Below are 17,006 nucleotides of genomic sequence, written 5' to 3'. Positions count from 1 at the left end.
CTTCTCCCTGTAGGTCTGCATAAAAGAAAGGCAAATTTTCAGTAGGTTACTTTGTGAGTATGAAATGAGAACAAATATTTAGTTGATCTTATGAAGTTTCTCAGCTGGCCCAGCTTAGGTCACTCCCAAGGCATATACTTGTCAAAGAAAGAGCTCAGTCTCTTGAACCCTTGTATTTTAAATGCTCCCTTGCCTGACAAACCCCTTCTTTTCTTTCTCCAAAAGGAGTGCACTTTTTGTTTTTCAAGTTGCAATCCCAGTGCAATTTTTCCTGCCTGAGAGTCTACGTAGGACAACCTGGTTGAGTTTTTATGGTTTCCAAATTCCCACAGAACTGCATTCATCATCTGTTGCTTTTTACTAGTTTAACTTTTAGAGGGCAATCTTATTTCCAAGTTTCTGAGAGATGCTTCATTGGAACCACCACATATTGCCTGTATCTATTCAGATGTCAAGTAGAATAAGGATTCAATGTAAAGCCAACGGATTTGGCAATTAAGAAAGTCATTGAGGGACCTCCCCGGTGGCACAGTGGTTAAAAATACACCTGCCAATGCGGGGGCCATGGGTTCGAGCCCTGGTCCAGGAAGATCCCACATGCCACGGAGCAACTAAGCCCGTGTGCCACAACTACGGAGCCTGCACTCTAGAGCCCGTGTGCCACAACTGCTGAAGCCCACATGCCTAGAGCCTGTGCTCCCCAACAAGAGAAGCCACTGCAATGAGAAGCCTGTGCACCGCAGCAAAGAGTAGCCCCCGCTCACTGCAACTAGAGAAAGCCTGTGTGCAGCAATGAAGACCCAACGCAGCCAAAACTAAAATAAATAAATTTATTTAAAAAAATCATTGGAGGAGTTTGGTGTCAGCAGTTTGAGTAAATTTGTGGGAGTGGACCCCTGGGAGTTGACAAATGAGTAGAAGCTGAATTCCTTCATCAGATATTTATTAACTATCTAGGAATTTCTGGGCTCTGGGAACAAAACATAAGCAAATATGGACGAGGTCCCTGCCCTGATGTGGCTTATCTAAAGAGGAAAGGTGACATAAATAATCACAACAAATACTGTCTAATGATAAAGCGTGCATTGTCGAACTATGCAGAGATGTGACATCATTTAAGAGGTGGATCTGACCTAGTAGGGTCTCAGTAAAAGCCCGAGGCGATGACGTAGTATTGAAGATGTGAAAAATAGGGTTAAGAAGGCGAAGCAGAGTGGGGAGAGACTTGTGGAGCACAGAGCTATGGGGCGCCCAAAAGAAAGTATGTATGGCCGCAGCGCGGAGAGCCAGGAGGAGAGCGGAACCAGGCGAGCCTGGGGAAGTGAAAATAGGAACGCTCCTGGAACCGAAGGGACCAGACTAGGTAGGTAAGGGCGGGGAGAGGCGGCTCCACTCATAAACTACAATTCCCAGGAAGCATTCGGCGGACGGATGTGAGGTGAGGCGCGAGCCGCGACCTTTGAAGGAAAGAAGGAAGTTCTTGGGCGTCGCAGAGCGGGAGAAGCAGGCTAAGGTAGGTGAGGGCGCGGCGGGCCGAAGGGGCGGGCGGGCCAGCGGCGGGCCGTAGTGGTGGCGCCCGCCGGGCGCGGCGGGGCTGCGTGTCGTCATAAGGCGGCGGCCATTTTTGCGGGCAGAGACGGCCCGGGCGGGCGCTCGGGGAGCGGGGCGGGCTTGAGGCTGCGCGGCGGGCGGGCGGCCTTGGCCACCCGGTAATTGCTTCTCTTCCCGGCGTTTTGTCCGCAGAGGGAGCAGTATGTCCGCGGAAGTCCCCGAGGCAGCCTCCGCGGAGGAGCAGAAGGTGAGTGTGCCCGTGGAGCGGGCCGGGGAGCCCGCAAGGCCCAGGGCCGTCGCTGCCGTGGGCCGGGCCTGGCGGCGGCCTGGTCCCACCGCGGGCGGAGGGGCGCAGCCGGAGCCAGCCCGGCGCCGGTGCAGAGCCGGTGTGCCGCTCCTCCTCACCTGGCAAGGCCACACACTCCGGAACCGGCCGCCCGCAGGAGCTCGGGTAGTTAGCGCCGGCGTGGTGTGAGTTGGAGGTTCTCAGCGTCCTGGCTGAAACGTTCCTTTAGCGCCTGGGTGTGTCGGGGTTTCCCTTAATACTCAACTGTACACAAGAGCCCGTGACTTGGTCCTTATGCGTGGAGCCTAAGTTTTTCCGTGGGCTACACTTGGCTCATGAACCTTTATTTTTCCCTCGAAGAACTAACTGTCCAACTGCTTGTATTGTCTGCGTGTTCTTAACTCTAAAGGCGGTATCTCGTGTTGGGGCGGTGACTTAGACCTGGGTTGGAATTTCAGGTCCAGTCATTGTTAGCCGTGTAACTTTGGTCAGTTACTAAACTGTTCAAGCTTCAGTCTTCTCATCTGTAAAATAAGAATAATAGTCCTTGCTGGATACAGTTGTTGTGAAGCTTAAATGTGGTGGATAACTTACCGCTTTGGCGCAGCGTGTGCTCCGAAATGTGTGCCAGTGGGATTCGCCTATGGTGCTTGACTAAAACTCGAAAGGTTGGAATTTAAATTTTTTTTTTGCCAGCTGACTTGATCACGTGTTTCGTGGAAACATGGGAACATTTTGTAAACTCACTTGTAATACCTTGCTGATGTAGGGAAATAGGCCACGGATCGGTGTGATTCAGATTATGGATATAAAGGCTTTATATTTGTCTAGGCTAGTGCTTGCTTCTAAATAACCATAATTATTTAAAGAGTCAGAGGGCATTGTCATAAATAAGATTTGGTCTAATACTTGAATTTTGTAAGGGCTTCTGCTTTAGGTTACAACCATGCTCCTAATCAGGCTGAAAATTTGATTAGTGTTTTAAACCCATTCCATGTGTTCTTTACCATGTTAACTTTCCCTGAATTGGATGGTTCTGTTATGATATTACTTGTAAAGTAACTGGAGAAAAAAGCAATAACAAATAACAGGCCAAGTCACTACCTTATTCGAGAATATTCCGATGTAAACTATGTTGGGTATTTTTCACACTTTGCTAAAAACCGAACTTGGGGGCAAAAGAAAAGTATATATGCTATATATAATTTGAGGATTACAGTCATAATTGTAATATTAAATATTTATTGTAAAATATTTATCATGATGTTCATTATTGCTTAGGACTTAGGAGCCCACATAAAACAGCAAACCCATGTCTGTGCTGTCTTGTCCTAAACACTAAAATCAACCTCAGTTTTGACTTCTGACGCACAATAATGTGCTATGTAATTTTCTTTTATGAGATGTGTTAATATGTTGCCAAAGCGTGGAGTGTTGATTTCTGCATTGTAAATGCTTTCACTTGGGAGAGCCTAATATTTATGTCTCTTAACAAGTTTAAGGCTATCTTCAATGTGTCCTTTTTGTGTCTACATTAAAATTTTAATTCAGGTCCTTTGGTTTTAGGGCTGCTGTGTGAGGTTAGTAATATAACGTCCCTTCTTGAATTAAGGTTTGGCTGTAGATGTTAAGTGCCCGTAGCATGGATACCATCCCTAAACATGAGGAAAATGTGCAGAGTCACTTCTGTGTTCCTGTGAGCCAAATCACCTGTTTCTTCTATTTGGAAGAATAGTTAGATGACCTAAAAAAATTGGATTATTGTTTTTGTACCCAATTGACCTTCGAATTAAAGCCAAAGTATTCAGCTAAAATACCTTTATAGTTTTATGGTACGTCAGCCTATTGCTTCTGAAAAACTAAGGTAAAGAGATGAGCCTGGCATAGAGTAAGAGCCAAGTCACTATTTATCTACCTGAGTAGTATGCGCACCCTTGTTAAGAGAAGAAAACTGTATAGGCCACTATTTTTTATTGCAATACTAATTAAATATTACAAATGTAAAAGTAAGTATAAACTCTTATCTCTCTTACACCACTCTAAATCTGAAACAAACTAAATACAGACAAAAAGATTCTAAATTATTAATTCACTGTGGCATGGTATTTTGCTGAAACTGAATTTCCAGTGTATTGAGACTATGGTAGCAATCGTTAAAGTGCAGGAGCCTTTTGAGTTTGGCAAGTTAACACTCCCTTAGACCATATGAATTCTCAGTTCTCCCTTTTTTAAGAGTTAGTTGTATGGTCATTTAACTGTAGTCTTAGGTAGATCATTTACATTTTAAATTCAGCTCTGTAGTTTTCTCATTATTTGGACAAATGGAGTAGTAAATGAAAGCTCAGACACCCAAGTACCATAGGACTGCTTAAATATAAGATGACAATTCAGATGCCCTAAGATATGCTTATCTTTTTCTTTAGATTATCACCGAAGTGAAAAGTCAACATTATTTTAGCAGAGACCTCGTGGATCCATCATCCACTTTGAATAATACTTAGCTGAGACACGCATGCAGTCTGATCCTGGGGGTGAAAAGGGGCATGTGGAGCCTTAAAACACATAGTTCTGTTTTCATTGTGAGCATCTTAAACTCAGGACTCTCCTTTATTTATCTTTTCTCCCATGGCACCTAGGATAGTGCCTGGCATTGTTCTGAAAATGTTGGTTGAATGAATTTTTCTCCAGACTTTTCAGTTGCCAAAGCACTATGTCAATACAAATGACGATACTAGTACTGCAGTTAAAAAAAGAGAGGGATAGACCATGGTAATATAAAAAACCTTACCTTAGACCCACTTAAGAAATCTGAATGAAAGTAGAAGGATGTTTATATGTATTTTTTCATATATATGGCTTTTAACTTTTCCTTAGAGAAGATCTTAATAGCAGATTCTCTAGAAAACAGGTTTTCTAGAGATTTTATTACAAAATTCATCAAATTAAGTTAGTAAGGTGTCTTGGGAAAGGCTAACTCAAGTAGAGCTTTCAACTTAAATATCTTTGTCAGTTTAAAAGGTATGCTTGGTGCTTTTGTGACTGGTGGAAGAGGAAGAGAACTACTGTTTAAATTACTTCATTATGTCATCAGTAAAGAGTGGATATAAATTGCTGTCCCATTTTCCCAGTTTTTAAAAAATCGTGGTTAATATTGGCCTTTTCTGGGACTGTTTTGACAGTACTTTTGGTAACCAAAAGGCTTAAGATATATTCAGTTTGGAGCACAACCTGCTCCTCTGGTTTGTTGTGCAACCATTGATTCTTAACAATCTAGAAGTAAACCTCAGAAAAGTTTTAAAATGTCTTTCAAAAAAAAAAAGCTCTTTCATTTGTTGTATAGTAAATTGCTGAGATAGCAACAGTGTTTAGGCTTGCCTGTGTTTGTGCAAGACTTCAATACTTAACAACTTCTATTCCTGAACTTATAGTGTCTACTAAACATGAAATATTCCAAAGATAAGCTGTTGGTGAAACTATCACACGTTTAGAAAGTTTCTTAACTTTTAAAAAACAGTTGGAGTACATTGTATTTGTTCATTCAGTAGACTTTTATTGAACACCAATTAAATGCCAGGCACTGGGCAAGCAGCAAGGACTTAATAGAACTACAGAATTTTTCCACAGAGGTTGATAACAGTATTGGTCCCTTCCTGACACTATACCAAAGGATTTGTTGGCTTTCATTAATCTTATTCATCAATCAGTGCATCAGTGAACATATTGCTGAGCAGATTGAGAATTTACTTAGAGAGGTCAGATTTTTATTTGCTGATGTAGTTGTGTAACTTCCCTGCTGAAGACCAAAAAGTGGTATTAATCATTCAAACTTACTATCAATTCCATGACAGACTACAAAATAATCCTTAATTATTTGAATATATGTATGTTTATATATGTGTATATATATGCTTTTATACCTTATACTCCTCCTACTTACAGAAAGCTTAGCTAGTATATTTCAATAGAATGATTCACAAAAATGCAAGTGCCTAACGTGAATAAATATTAGGCCCTGTGCTAATTGTAGAGTATACAACGAAGATTATTTTGGGGCATATGTTATTGCCAAGAGAATAACTACCACTTAAAATATTGTTTTTAAGTTTTTGTTTTTTGTACATCATAAGCATACATCTCTGTTGCAGTATCCTGGATTTCTGCTTTCCCAGTTTGTAGCCTAGAGTAAAAGTTCCAGAATTCTAATGATGCTTTTTCCCCCCTCCTCCCAAAGCTATTATCAGCATAGAAACCACTTAGCTAAATGAAGTCACTCATATTCCAGCATCTATTTCTAAAAACTAGTAAAATTTCTGTGTAACACAAAGGCCTCTTGGAGAGTAAAGATTCAAAACCAGACTTGAATTTTTAAAAATACTTTCTTCTTGGTTAAGCATGTCATTTCCCATCTTTGTTGATCCTTTCTATTGTATCTTTCTTTTTTATTTCATTAATTTCTGCTTTTTATTTTCTCCTGTTTTCTTTGGGTTCCGTTCTTTGTCTAACTTCTCAAGTTGGATGCATAGCTCATTGAGTTTTAGTTTTCTTTAATATAAGCCCTTAAGGGACACTTGTATCCCACAAATTTGGTATGTGTAGAATTTTTATTATTAGTTCCAAGTAATTTTTTTTATTCCTATGATTCCTTTTTTAACCATGAATTATTTAGTAATGTACTTTAATTTCCAAATGGCAGGGATATATACAGTTTGAAATAATTGACTTTTAACTTTCTGAATTGCAGTCATAGATTGTGGCCTGGATGGAAATGGTTAAGACTCGCTTTATGGCCTAATATTTAGTCAGTTTTTCCATTTGTCCTTGAGAAGAATATGTATTTCCTAATTGTTGGATGCAGAATTAAAATCAAGTATGTTGACTACTTTGTCTTTTTCACATACCAATATGAGGAAGGTCTGTTGAACTCTCCTATGCTGATAGACCTATCAGTTGCTCCCTATAATTTTGTTGATTTATTTATTTTGAGGCTTTCTTATTAGAGGCATAAACATTAGATCTTCTGTATTCCTAATAAAGCTTTTTGGTCTTTTTTTTTTTTTTTTCCATTTCTTGTCCTCCTCACCCCCCCCCCCCCCCTTTTTTTTTTTCAATTGACTGATTTTCTTCTTCCATTTTACCCCCACTATTAGTTTGGAAGTTATATACTTTATTTTGTTATTAAATTGATTCCCCCTGAAATTTTATCAAGCCTCTTCAACTAAGCAAAGTGTAAAATTAATATCATAAATCTTTTTGTAAATGAGACAGAAACATAGAACACTTAAAACTTTAAAAAACTGTTGTATATTTTTGTTCTGTCCTTTTTTAACCTCACATATTAAGACATTAAAATTAGGAAAGTGACTGTGTCAATTATATTTCAATAAAGCTGGGGAAAAAATTAGAAAAGTGACTTGTTCAGTATGCATACATACATACCAATTTCTTGTTTGCTTTTTCCTTCTTTATCTCAGACCTTTTGAGGGATGTATTTTCATTCTAGCTGGAATAAATGTTCAGAAATTCCTTTGAAGGATGTCCAGAAACATGCAATCACACCAGATTTTGTGTGCTTCTTTGCATTTTTTAACGTGACTGTAGGGATAAATTGCCTTTTTAAAAACAAATTTCTATTGCAGCTTTTTATTTTAAATCACTGTGAAATGAAGTTCTCACAACATAAGACCTCTTCAGACTCCAAAGTCAGGCATCTGGAGTAGACTCTCAGGTCACTTCTCCCTCTTAGCCCTGTGTCCACCCCAGTCACCCAAAATCCTGCCAGGACCATCCTGGTGATCTCTTTTTATTTGTAATAGTTCTAGCAAAAGTTATACAACAGTTTATTCCTTTAATTTTAATTGGCAGTTTACATATATACATACTGCTATACATATTACCTCCTTTCTTTTAAATTACACAAATACTTTCTAGGAACTATTTCAGTAAATTGCTTATTTTACCTGATTTTGTCAGTTAATGTCCTGCTCTGGAGAATAGAAATCAATTTGGGTATTTCAGACAGAAAGGGATATGATTTAGGGGGTTAGGTTACAAATTATTTGAAAGGATAGAGTAGCAGAAAGGGGAAGATGATGTTTCCAGAGGTGAGGGATTGCAAAAAAATCTTTGACCCTGCAAGAGTGAGCACTATTCTGAGCCCAGCATCCTCTGCCCCATCTCACGTAGCTGCTACAATAGACCCTAATCATGAGCTTGATGCCCTTCTGCAGGAACACACAGGAGCTACTGCTGTCTGCACATTGTGTGGCATCACCAGGAATAAAATGGATTCTTTTTCCCATGCCTTTTAATTTGTTGTAGGTACCATTGGCAGAACCTTATAGGAATTCAGTCTGAGAAATGTGCTTTCAGGCTTATTCTAACTGTAGTGATTCAGGGGAGTGTTTAGAGAAGGGTGAGTGTGGGCTGAATGCCCATGGACACAGTCCACCACCTGACATGTTATTAATACTCCACAAGCAAACTGTACCTGCGTCAGATCATTGGTGAACATCCAGGCATTTGAACTTGCTTATCAATAAGCCCTAGAACTGTATACATTTGCAGAAGGTTTAAGAATGTTTCTGTATGATCCATTAAAAGTATTGTATGTGTCTTGATGGTACTGACTACATTTAAAAAATGTAGCTTAGGTCATATTTTCCACCCTTTTGGTGTTAAATGTAGCTGAAATCCTGAATCCAACTGCCAAGTTACACCTAGCAGGGACTTGCCATTGTGCTATGTATTTGGCCAGGAAGTCCAAGAATTGGTTTGTTTTTCTAGGACGTATTACAAATTTATTGTAAATCTAAATAATATTTTCAGCTGTAGGTGCTGTTTTGCCCAAAATATTTTTCAATAGTAAACTGTTTCAATTTAATTAAACTGTTTCATTTAATTCAATATTATATGTAAATATATACATAAATGTGTTCCTTATTAAGAAAATAGGGGAGTGCCAGATAAGATGGCGTATTGTGCACAACTTTTTTCCCCTCGTATATAAAATGGGGAAATCTCCAGAAACGCTGGAAATTAGGGAAAGTTGCTACCCCATACTATAAATTTTAAGGAATCTTTTCTTAGATACAGAGAACTCATAATTCAAATCAAAGAAGTAGAGTGCTCTCATTTCCCAAGCCTAAGAAAGCTGGATGGTTTTAGTGGAAATGTAGGACTCTGTTAACACCCTTTAATTTGAAGGTGCTGGGACTGAAAGCCTATAATTGGGTTGGAGTCCTTTTCAACCAGTGTCCAAATTTAACGTCAGCCAATTTAAAAAACAATTGTATAGTGGAACCCAAGAGTAGGTCCCTCCCAAGTCCACTTATGAATTAACCACTATGGATACCCTGGGGCTGTAGTAGCGAAGTGAAGCCTCTGTGGTGACCCAGCGCACTCTCTTATACTAAACTGGGAACCTTAAATTTATATTATTTCTCCAGCTTATCTGATTAATACAATGTAGTCATATCTTGTATAGGGGTTAGGTTCTAAAGTTAGTAAGGCAAAAAATCACATATAACTGAAATCACCCTTGAAAAACCCAGTGAAGTCATGATCACATTAGAGACTGCCCCATCAATTCTCAGTAGGTCAGGTGGTAGTCACTTTTTTGTCTAGCGTTTGAACAGATGGCCGAGCTGGTTCTTCAGTTGATTGCCAGCTGAGGTAGTTGACTCCTGTTACAGGGGCCGAGTTTTTAAACACTGGAATGATAAACAGCATGTTGATACACTTACACTCTGAAAGAGACATACTCTGGGATTGAGACTCTCCTGGGAATGCAGGGTTGCGTCATAAACCTCACACTTGAGCTACCCTTTTTGAATGGAATGACTGGCAGAATCACCGATACTATTTAGAGTCTCTATCTCTGGCTGGGCACACATAGTTGAATTTTTTGTACATCGAGTGAATGATGCAACCACTGTAAAAAGAATGAAAATCAAAATATGTAGATGCATGAAACTGCAGCATAAGAAGAGAGTAGAACACTTGAAGCAGAAGGAAGCATACACAAAAGAAGCCCCATAGAAAGGGTATATTTGACAGCAGCAGCAGCTTTTTTCTCAAAATCCTCTAAGACTAAAAATGAGAAAAGGTAACGACACATGAGGAAGCTTTTGAAGATGGAAAAAAATATTGACAATCTATAGGGTGAATAAAGTTGATTATAAAACATGTATGAAAATACTTCTGAGGAAGATATATGCAAAAATTATATGAAGTTGTTTCTTGAGTTCCTAGATTAATAAATGATTACTTGCTGCTGTGTAAGAACAGTAGGCTTGGCATTTATGGATAACATTTCTGCTTTTTGACTATTCATAAATAACCTGGAAGAATCAAGATATGCAGAGGTGTGTAATTTTGCTGAGCTGGTGTGCAGAAGTGAGTCCATTAGCTAAAAAGTATGCCGTGCCATTGCCCAGCCTCCCCTATCAAGGCAGCTCTATTTTTCTTGATTCATTCTTTCTTCTGCACTACTTGCCATGAAGTGGTAAACACTGCTTCCCTATAAAATATTACTCTTGGGGACTTCCCTGCAGTCCAGTGGTTAACACTCCCCGCTTCCACTGCAGGGGGCACAGGTTCCATCCCTGGTTGGGGAACTAAGATCCCACGTGCCGTGTGGCACAGCCAATATATATATATATATATGGAAGAAAGTAAGCTATATCAAGACTGGTGTTAAAAGTGAATAGGCTTAAGATACTGATAGTCCTTGGTCAGAAAACATATTTTTGATGCATTAAAGATGGGATCTTTGGCATGAAAACTGTTTTCCATTAAATATGAGTAGAAATTAGGCAATAAAATATACAGATGTAAAGATTGACAGAGATGATGTTTCTCTTCTTTAAAAATAACAAGGTCTTCTGCATTATTCAAGGAAAATATGATGGTAAGTAAGCTGCTGTTAATTTCTATTAAAGATTCTCAGAGCTTTCAATTAAATATGATCTTGAATAAACAGGAGGTCAAAAAGCTCTTTTTTATTTTAACAGTATTAAGATGGTTCTCTAAATATGGGCAAAGAGCTGATGAGTTCCATAGAAGGTGACTGACTATAAATGTATTATACATGACTGGAAAGTAATGGCAAGCAAGACTTCAGAGCTGAGCTATCTTGATATTTTTATCCAGTGTGTGGGGTGTTATACATGCATCACAGCTATAATAGAGCTGTCACATGGATCATTTGAAAAACAAGACAGAGATGTTTTAAAAGCCTCTGTGCTTGATTTCTTAGTCTGTTGCTGCATTATTTGGTATTTGACAACTAAAACCAGAATCCAGATATTTAAAAGGTGGAATTATCTAAAATAACTGAATTGTAATAGACAAGTAATTTATTTAAAATTATTTCAGGAAATGGAAGACAAAGTGACTAGTCCAGAGAAAGCTGAAGAAGCAAAATTAAAAGCCAGGTATCCTCATCTGGGACAAAAGCCTGGAGGTTCAGATTTTTTAAGGAAACGATTGCAGAAAGGGGTAAGTTCTCATGTGTAAATCTTCATATGTTTTCAGTCCTGTGAACTCATTGTGCCGAAAGAGATTGTGAAATGGGTGTCTGTGTATATAGCTCTTTACCACCAGATGTGTGTGCATTGATAAGTATATATGTTGGCTATAGTTATATGTGGATTATTTTCTCAAATGAACCAAATTGCAAGGGAATATTTTTTTCAGCTTTATTGAGTTATAACTGATGTAAAATATTATGTAACTGTAAGGTGTACAGTGTGATGATTTGATACATGTACATATTGCTAAATGCTTACCATAATAAGGTTAGCTAACACATCTTTTACCTCACATAATTACCATTTTCTTCTTGTTATGGTGAGAATGTTAAAGCTTGACTCTCATAGCAACTTCCAAATATACAGTCCAATATTGTTAACTGTAGTTAACACCATGTTGTCCATTTATTAGATCCCTGGAACTTACTTATCTTATAATTGAAAGTTTGCACCCATTCACCAGCATCTCCCCATTTCCCCCACCACTCAGCCCCTGGCAACCACTGTTCTACTCTGTTTTCTATGAGTTTGATTCCACATATAAGTGATGTCATACACTAATTGTCTTTCTACCAAAAGAATATTTTAACATTAATTTTAGTTTAACAGATTACTTTTAAAAGTGGCAAAATATAGAATGGTGTTTTTATATAGCATGAAAGAATGACATTCACAGCTTTGAAATAATAGAATGACAAAGAAGGATTATACCAAAACATAAAAATAAAATCCTTGTTCCATGAAAAGTAATATGGTGGGGAAATTATTATAAAAATGTTAGTTAATATTTGTAATACATAAAATGGTTTTTCAAATACACAAGGAAAACATTAAGGTGCCCTAGATAAAGGATTTTAGCCGAGGAAATATTGTTATGAAACACAAAAAAATGTTTATCCAGGATAGAAATCAATGGAGTATGCATTAGAACAATTATTTCTTTGTAGCTTTAACTATAATAAAAAGCAGCATCATTATTCAACAGCAGAGATATAGTAAATAAATTGTGATAAGTCAACAAAGTAGAACATTATGTGGTCATTTAAAAAGCAAAGACCATAATATACAGGATAAGTAGAAAAAAGCAGCATTGAGAAACATGTTCTGCATTCTGTGTAAAATGTATCTGTACCAAGTCTCATTTTGAAATCATCCCATCAGATGTGGTTTTAGTATGAAATTATGTAATTTTCTTTGATTATTATTATTTGGATTTGGGATTTGACTATTAGTGTTTAGGAAACTTTTTTTCCTTTGCTAATCTTCAGTATAACTTATGCTAACAGCCTTTCCTCCAACATTTGGGCTGTTGACTTTGTCATTTTTCTAGCTTCAACGATTTATGACTTTAAGTATCTTCAAGTTAGAATTTATATACATTGTATCTTGGCGTTGGTGTTATAGATGTAAATAGTTGCCAATAAGAAAATGCCACTTGAATCAAGAAATTTATATAGAATTTGAGATGGGAGCTCTTGAATGATTCTGTATTTTACCAAAATGTCAGTGAATAAGCACTTTTATATTAGGGAAATGAAATGTTATATTCAACTATATAATTTCTTACTATGTTAAAAGAGTTTTTTAAAAAAATGTCTGGATCACAGGGTTTTAGCTTTCCTCTGTCGTAATAGCAAACTGACAAGTTATCTTAGTATCTTTAAACAGTTTCTTGTTCATTTGAGAGGGTTGGTTAGATATCATGTATTTTAGGTCCCTTTCTGTTTTATTGTACTTGTTAATGTTATTTATTCGGATACCTCTTTTTAGGCTTTTAACAATATGACGTGTAAGGGATATCAAGCAGCAGTCTGGCCCATGTTTTTTCATATTTGTGGAGTTTGTGAAGTCCCAAGAAAACTGAGGGTCCAGCTTTAAGAAACATGACCTTAAAATTAAGTATTGTCACTTTGGTGATCCATTAGTGTCAATGCAATTATAAATATGGATGTAAGTGTGGCCCTTAAATTGAAGTGGGAAAAGGCTCTTATAAGAGTGTCATCTAGATGGTACAGAATATGTTAATTTTTAAATTTTTCACTTATACAAAATTTAAAAATTGTTAAAGACAAGTAATATTGCCTTCTTGAACTGTATCTTTTCCAATATGAGAAACATTGATCTAGTTCATTCCTCTACCCAGAGCAGTTATAATTATTAAGCATTGAGTTTAGTTTTTCTCTCACCACACTAAATAAATTTAATCCCTTTTCCTCAAGCAAAGTAGCCTAATCTACAGATAAGTGTGACCCCTTGTGATGAACCTTTGTTTACTATAAAATAGGTAACATTAGAAACAGACTTTATTACATTGGGGAAACTCTGCCTAAAATTTGCGCTATGTGTTAAAGTTCTCATTTTGTGCTTTTGACTCTAAGAAATTTGGCAGTCTACTTTCTCTTTTAGAGGCTACTAAACTTCAGAAGTAGCTCTCTAATATAATATAGTACATCAGAAGTTCTGAGGTTTTTTTTTTCCACTACACTTATTTTAAAACATGCAGAAATGAAGCTGCAGCAAGTCTTAGAAAGGCCTGGTCCAAGTTTCCTACTCTATGTGTAGTGACACATGAAAAGCAATTTCTAACTTTAGACTCTGGCCTAAGGCCAAATGCTTATAAAAGAATAGTCACTGGAGGGAGGCAGCCAGTGAGACCTTTTATTTCAGGCCATTCAGCAATCTTAAACTAAGCTGTGAGTTCCTAGCTCCTTGATTTACCACTTGAGTTACCCCTGAAGGCTCAAAGAGGATATTTATATTTCCTCCCCTTCATCCTTTGTCCAAGCCCTCATCTCGTATCTGGATTCTTGTCTATGCTATAGGCAAAGGTTAGGTTCCCCTCCTTTGAGTAACCATAGCACCTCATGTATTTAAAACTGTAACAGTGGATTTACTTGGCTGTTGTCCATCTTTATATCTCTCTTCATGATTCACACAGTGCCTCGTGTAGTAATTGCAGGCACTCAGTAAAGGTAGGCTAAACATGATAGGTGAAAGTCATAACCCAGGCAAATTCATCTGTTTTTACCTCGGAACAGACTAACTCATGTAGGTTATCTATATTAAGGTTGATCTTTAGGTCCACAATTTCTATTTCAGTGATAAATGGTGTGGTTGTTACCGCATCCATCTCCAACTAATAAGAGCGATTGTTGTACTTAGTGTCTTAGGTGAAAAATGGTGGTATAGGATAGGGTTGTGTATTTTAAGTGATAATTAATTTCTAATGAGTTCATTTCTTTTATTACCCTAAGCATTTATATTTTAACCTTAATTTTTATGTTAGTGAACTGCTCTAATTCAAATAAATGGTTTAAATCCTTACAGAACAGTTCATCTTAGATGACAGAGTACCAGCAACTATAAATAATAGTTTTAATAATTGTAAGCTTGATTGGAGGTGGGTGACATCCCAAATGCAAGTTGGTGGATTGTGTGTTTTTATTTTCAAAATCATTTAAACAAGAAATTCATGCTGGTTTTTCCATTAGTAAGTGAAAGGCTTGTGTCCCACTCTTTAAGTCCAGGGCTATTAGCTCCCAGATAGATTGATATGGAAGTTGATGTCAATATTGAGGGTTCCATACTGGAACTAGAATGGTATATGTAAGCCTGAAGAAAGGGTTCTTGCCTGACTTCTCAGCTGTTGACTTGTGATAGAACTCACTGTAGAGTCATAGCTATTTCGTGTAGCTGATGTTTTTGTTTAAAAACTTTTAGGTTTATTTTATTTTGACAGTACACGGTCACATCTGTATCTTAAACCAGTGTAATTGCATATGAAAGCTTTTTAAACTCTACTCTGAATTTTTTTTTTCTTGTAGCAAAAATATTTTGATTCTGGGGATTACAACATGGCTAAAGCAAAAATGAAGAACAAGCAACTTCCTACTGCAGCTCCGGATAAGACAGACGTCACTGGTGACCACATTCCCACTCCACAGGACCTTCCTCAACGGAAACCATCTCTTGTTGCTAGCAAGCTGGCTGGCTGATTAAAAGAGCTGAACTGCATGAATCTTCTAATTCCCATTATTTCTCCTTAATATGTTACTTCTCCACTTTTTATTTCCTTTCACTCACTAAGTCGTTTGAGAGTTATGGCTTTGCAGGTAGTGGTAGTGTGTGTGTAAGGGAATATACACGTGTAGAGTTTTGATTAGTTTAACAGTGCACTGATGAAAAGAACATGTTAGAGCAATGTAAAGTAATCTACTTGAAAATAATTGTATATATTACCTAACTCCTAGTGTAGGACTGGTTCCAACAAGTAACAAGCAAGTTTTACAATTTTAATGTTTTGGCTTTCTTTAATTCATCTTAATTATAGCTTTGTATGTTACTCTTATTTAATGTAACCTTTATTGTGTTGATTTCTTCTGTATTTTCCTTTTGAATTTTGTAAAACGGAAGTTGAAGACCACAAGTTAGAAGAAAGGTCACATATTTCAAACATAAATAGATGCGGCTTCAAAAGATTTGTATCCTGTGCTTGAACTTGAATGGCCTTAAATCTGTTTCAGCTTTAACAATAGAATTTTACTTGGGCAATATTTGCCCATTCTGGTGTAACTTATGTGACTCTAGTGCTTAACAGCTGCTGTTGAAGAGTATTCTTATTCAGTTCTGTAGTGTTAGAATACCTTTTGTTGTTGAAGATGTGAATGAAGTGTGCATGTGCATCGACTGTTGAATTCACTTTTGTGCCATTTTTGTAAATACAGTAGTTTTGCACAACCTCTCACAACTGTCTGTATTAATTTCACATATTAAAGAGTAGATGATGTGCCAACCAGAAGCACAAGAGTTCCTACACAAAACCCTATGTGTCATTAGAGCTTCTGCATAGTAAGAGTAGTTTACAGTCTTGGGGTTATAGAATACCAAACTGAAATCTTTGCTCAGTCTGCCATAGACTTAAGCTTTTTCATTTGTTCCTCATATCCATGACATTCAGTGGCCTTGTGCAAATACGATATGTTGCTTAGGCATATCTTTTGTCCTATGCAGAACATTTCATTTTGACTTTTATGAAAATTACAATTCATGTAATTTATATAAACTTTTTTAATGTAGAAACTTTTTACTTCCACAGTCAATTTTGGGGACACTAGAATAAAATACTTTGCCTCCTGTGGCCCCTTCCTTCTTTTTTTCTTGCTTCTTTGACTCAAATTGCGTTGGGCTGTGCCGTTCAGTCTCTTCAGAAACATAGGTGTCTATATCTTTACTCTTGAAATTTGCTCTATTGAATGCTGTATATTCTAACACAATGATGATATTTTCCTTATAATATTTCTCAGTTGTTAATTAACCACTCTTAATCCTGTATTGTTAAGAATTGACAATTGTTTAAATAAAAGGAAATTTATAATGAAACAAATATTTGAGAAGATTGGCCCAGGAACCTAGTCAGGATGAGCTGAATTTTAAGTAATATAATGAGCTAGGTGAATTAGGCTTGTGACAATTAGAGGAATTTACGTGATAGGTGGAACATATTCATAATAAATACTTAGATATTTTGTTTCTATAGATATCACTTTAATAAAATACAATACTTATGGTTTATCTAGTTAGTAAGAACTTTAATTAACAGACTTAACTGGGAGAAATTTCCTGGTCTTTTAGGAGCTCTT

The 17,006-nt window shown here is 37.2% G+C and overlaps 1 protein-coding gene across 2 annotated transcripts; it reads left to right on the top strand.

Annotated features, from left to right (window-relative positions):
* The first annotated feature begins 1,427 nt into the window (after window positions 1-1,427).
* Window positions 1,428-16,111, top strand: ARPP19 (cAMP regulated phosphoprotein 19). Of its 2 annotated transcripts, XM_029239026.1 has the most exons (4): window positions 1,428-1,513; window positions 1,744-1,798; window positions 11,213-11,335; window positions 15,192-16,107. In XM_029239026.1, exons 2-4 carry the CDS (start codon window positions 1,754-1,756, stop codon window positions 15,360-15,362), a joined length of 339 nt encoding a protein of 112 aa, XP_029094859.1. In that variant the 5' UTR covers window positions 1,428-1,513; window positions 1,744-1,753; the 3' UTR covers window positions 15,363-16,107. The 2 variants fall into 2 exon arrangements, with proteins under 2 accessions (XP_029094859.1, XP_029094858.1); XM_029239025.1 differs by lacking the exon at window positions 1,428-1,513 and having other exon boundaries at window positions 1,618-1,798; window positions 15,192-16,111.
* Window positions 16,112-17,006: the final 895 nt, after the last annotated feature.

The sequence above is a fragment of the Monodon monoceros genome, unplaced genomic scaffold, assembly GCF_005190385.1.
Source record: "Monodon monoceros isolate NGI ecotype Baffin Bay Population unplaced genomic scaffold, NGI_Narwhal_1 Super_Scaffold_21, whole genome shotgun sequence".
Classification (NCBI taxonomy): domain Eukaryota; kingdom Metazoa; phylum Chordata; class Mammalia; order Artiodactyla; family Monodontidae; genus Monodon; species Monodon monoceros.
The sequence above is the reverse complement of the archived record's forward strand: the minus strand, read 5'-3'. Positions and strand labels throughout refer to the sequence as shown.

What these genes read in the sequence shown, in the direction of transcription:
- ARPP19 (XM_029239025.1), top strand. Translation starts at nt 1,754, where the DNA reads ATGTCCGCGGAAGTCCCCGAGGCAGCCTCCGCGGAGGAGCAGAAG. An exon ending in CCTCCGCGGAGGAGCAGAAG is followed by an intron (nt 1,799 to 11,212) that starts GTGAGTGTGCCC and finishes AAATTATTTCAG; the next exon opens with GAAATGGAAGACAAAGTGAC. An exon ending in GGAAACGATTGCAGAAAGGG is followed by an intron (nt 11,336 to 15,191) that starts GTAAGTTCTCAT and finishes TTTTTCTTGTAG; the next exon opens with CAAAAATATTTTGATTCTGG.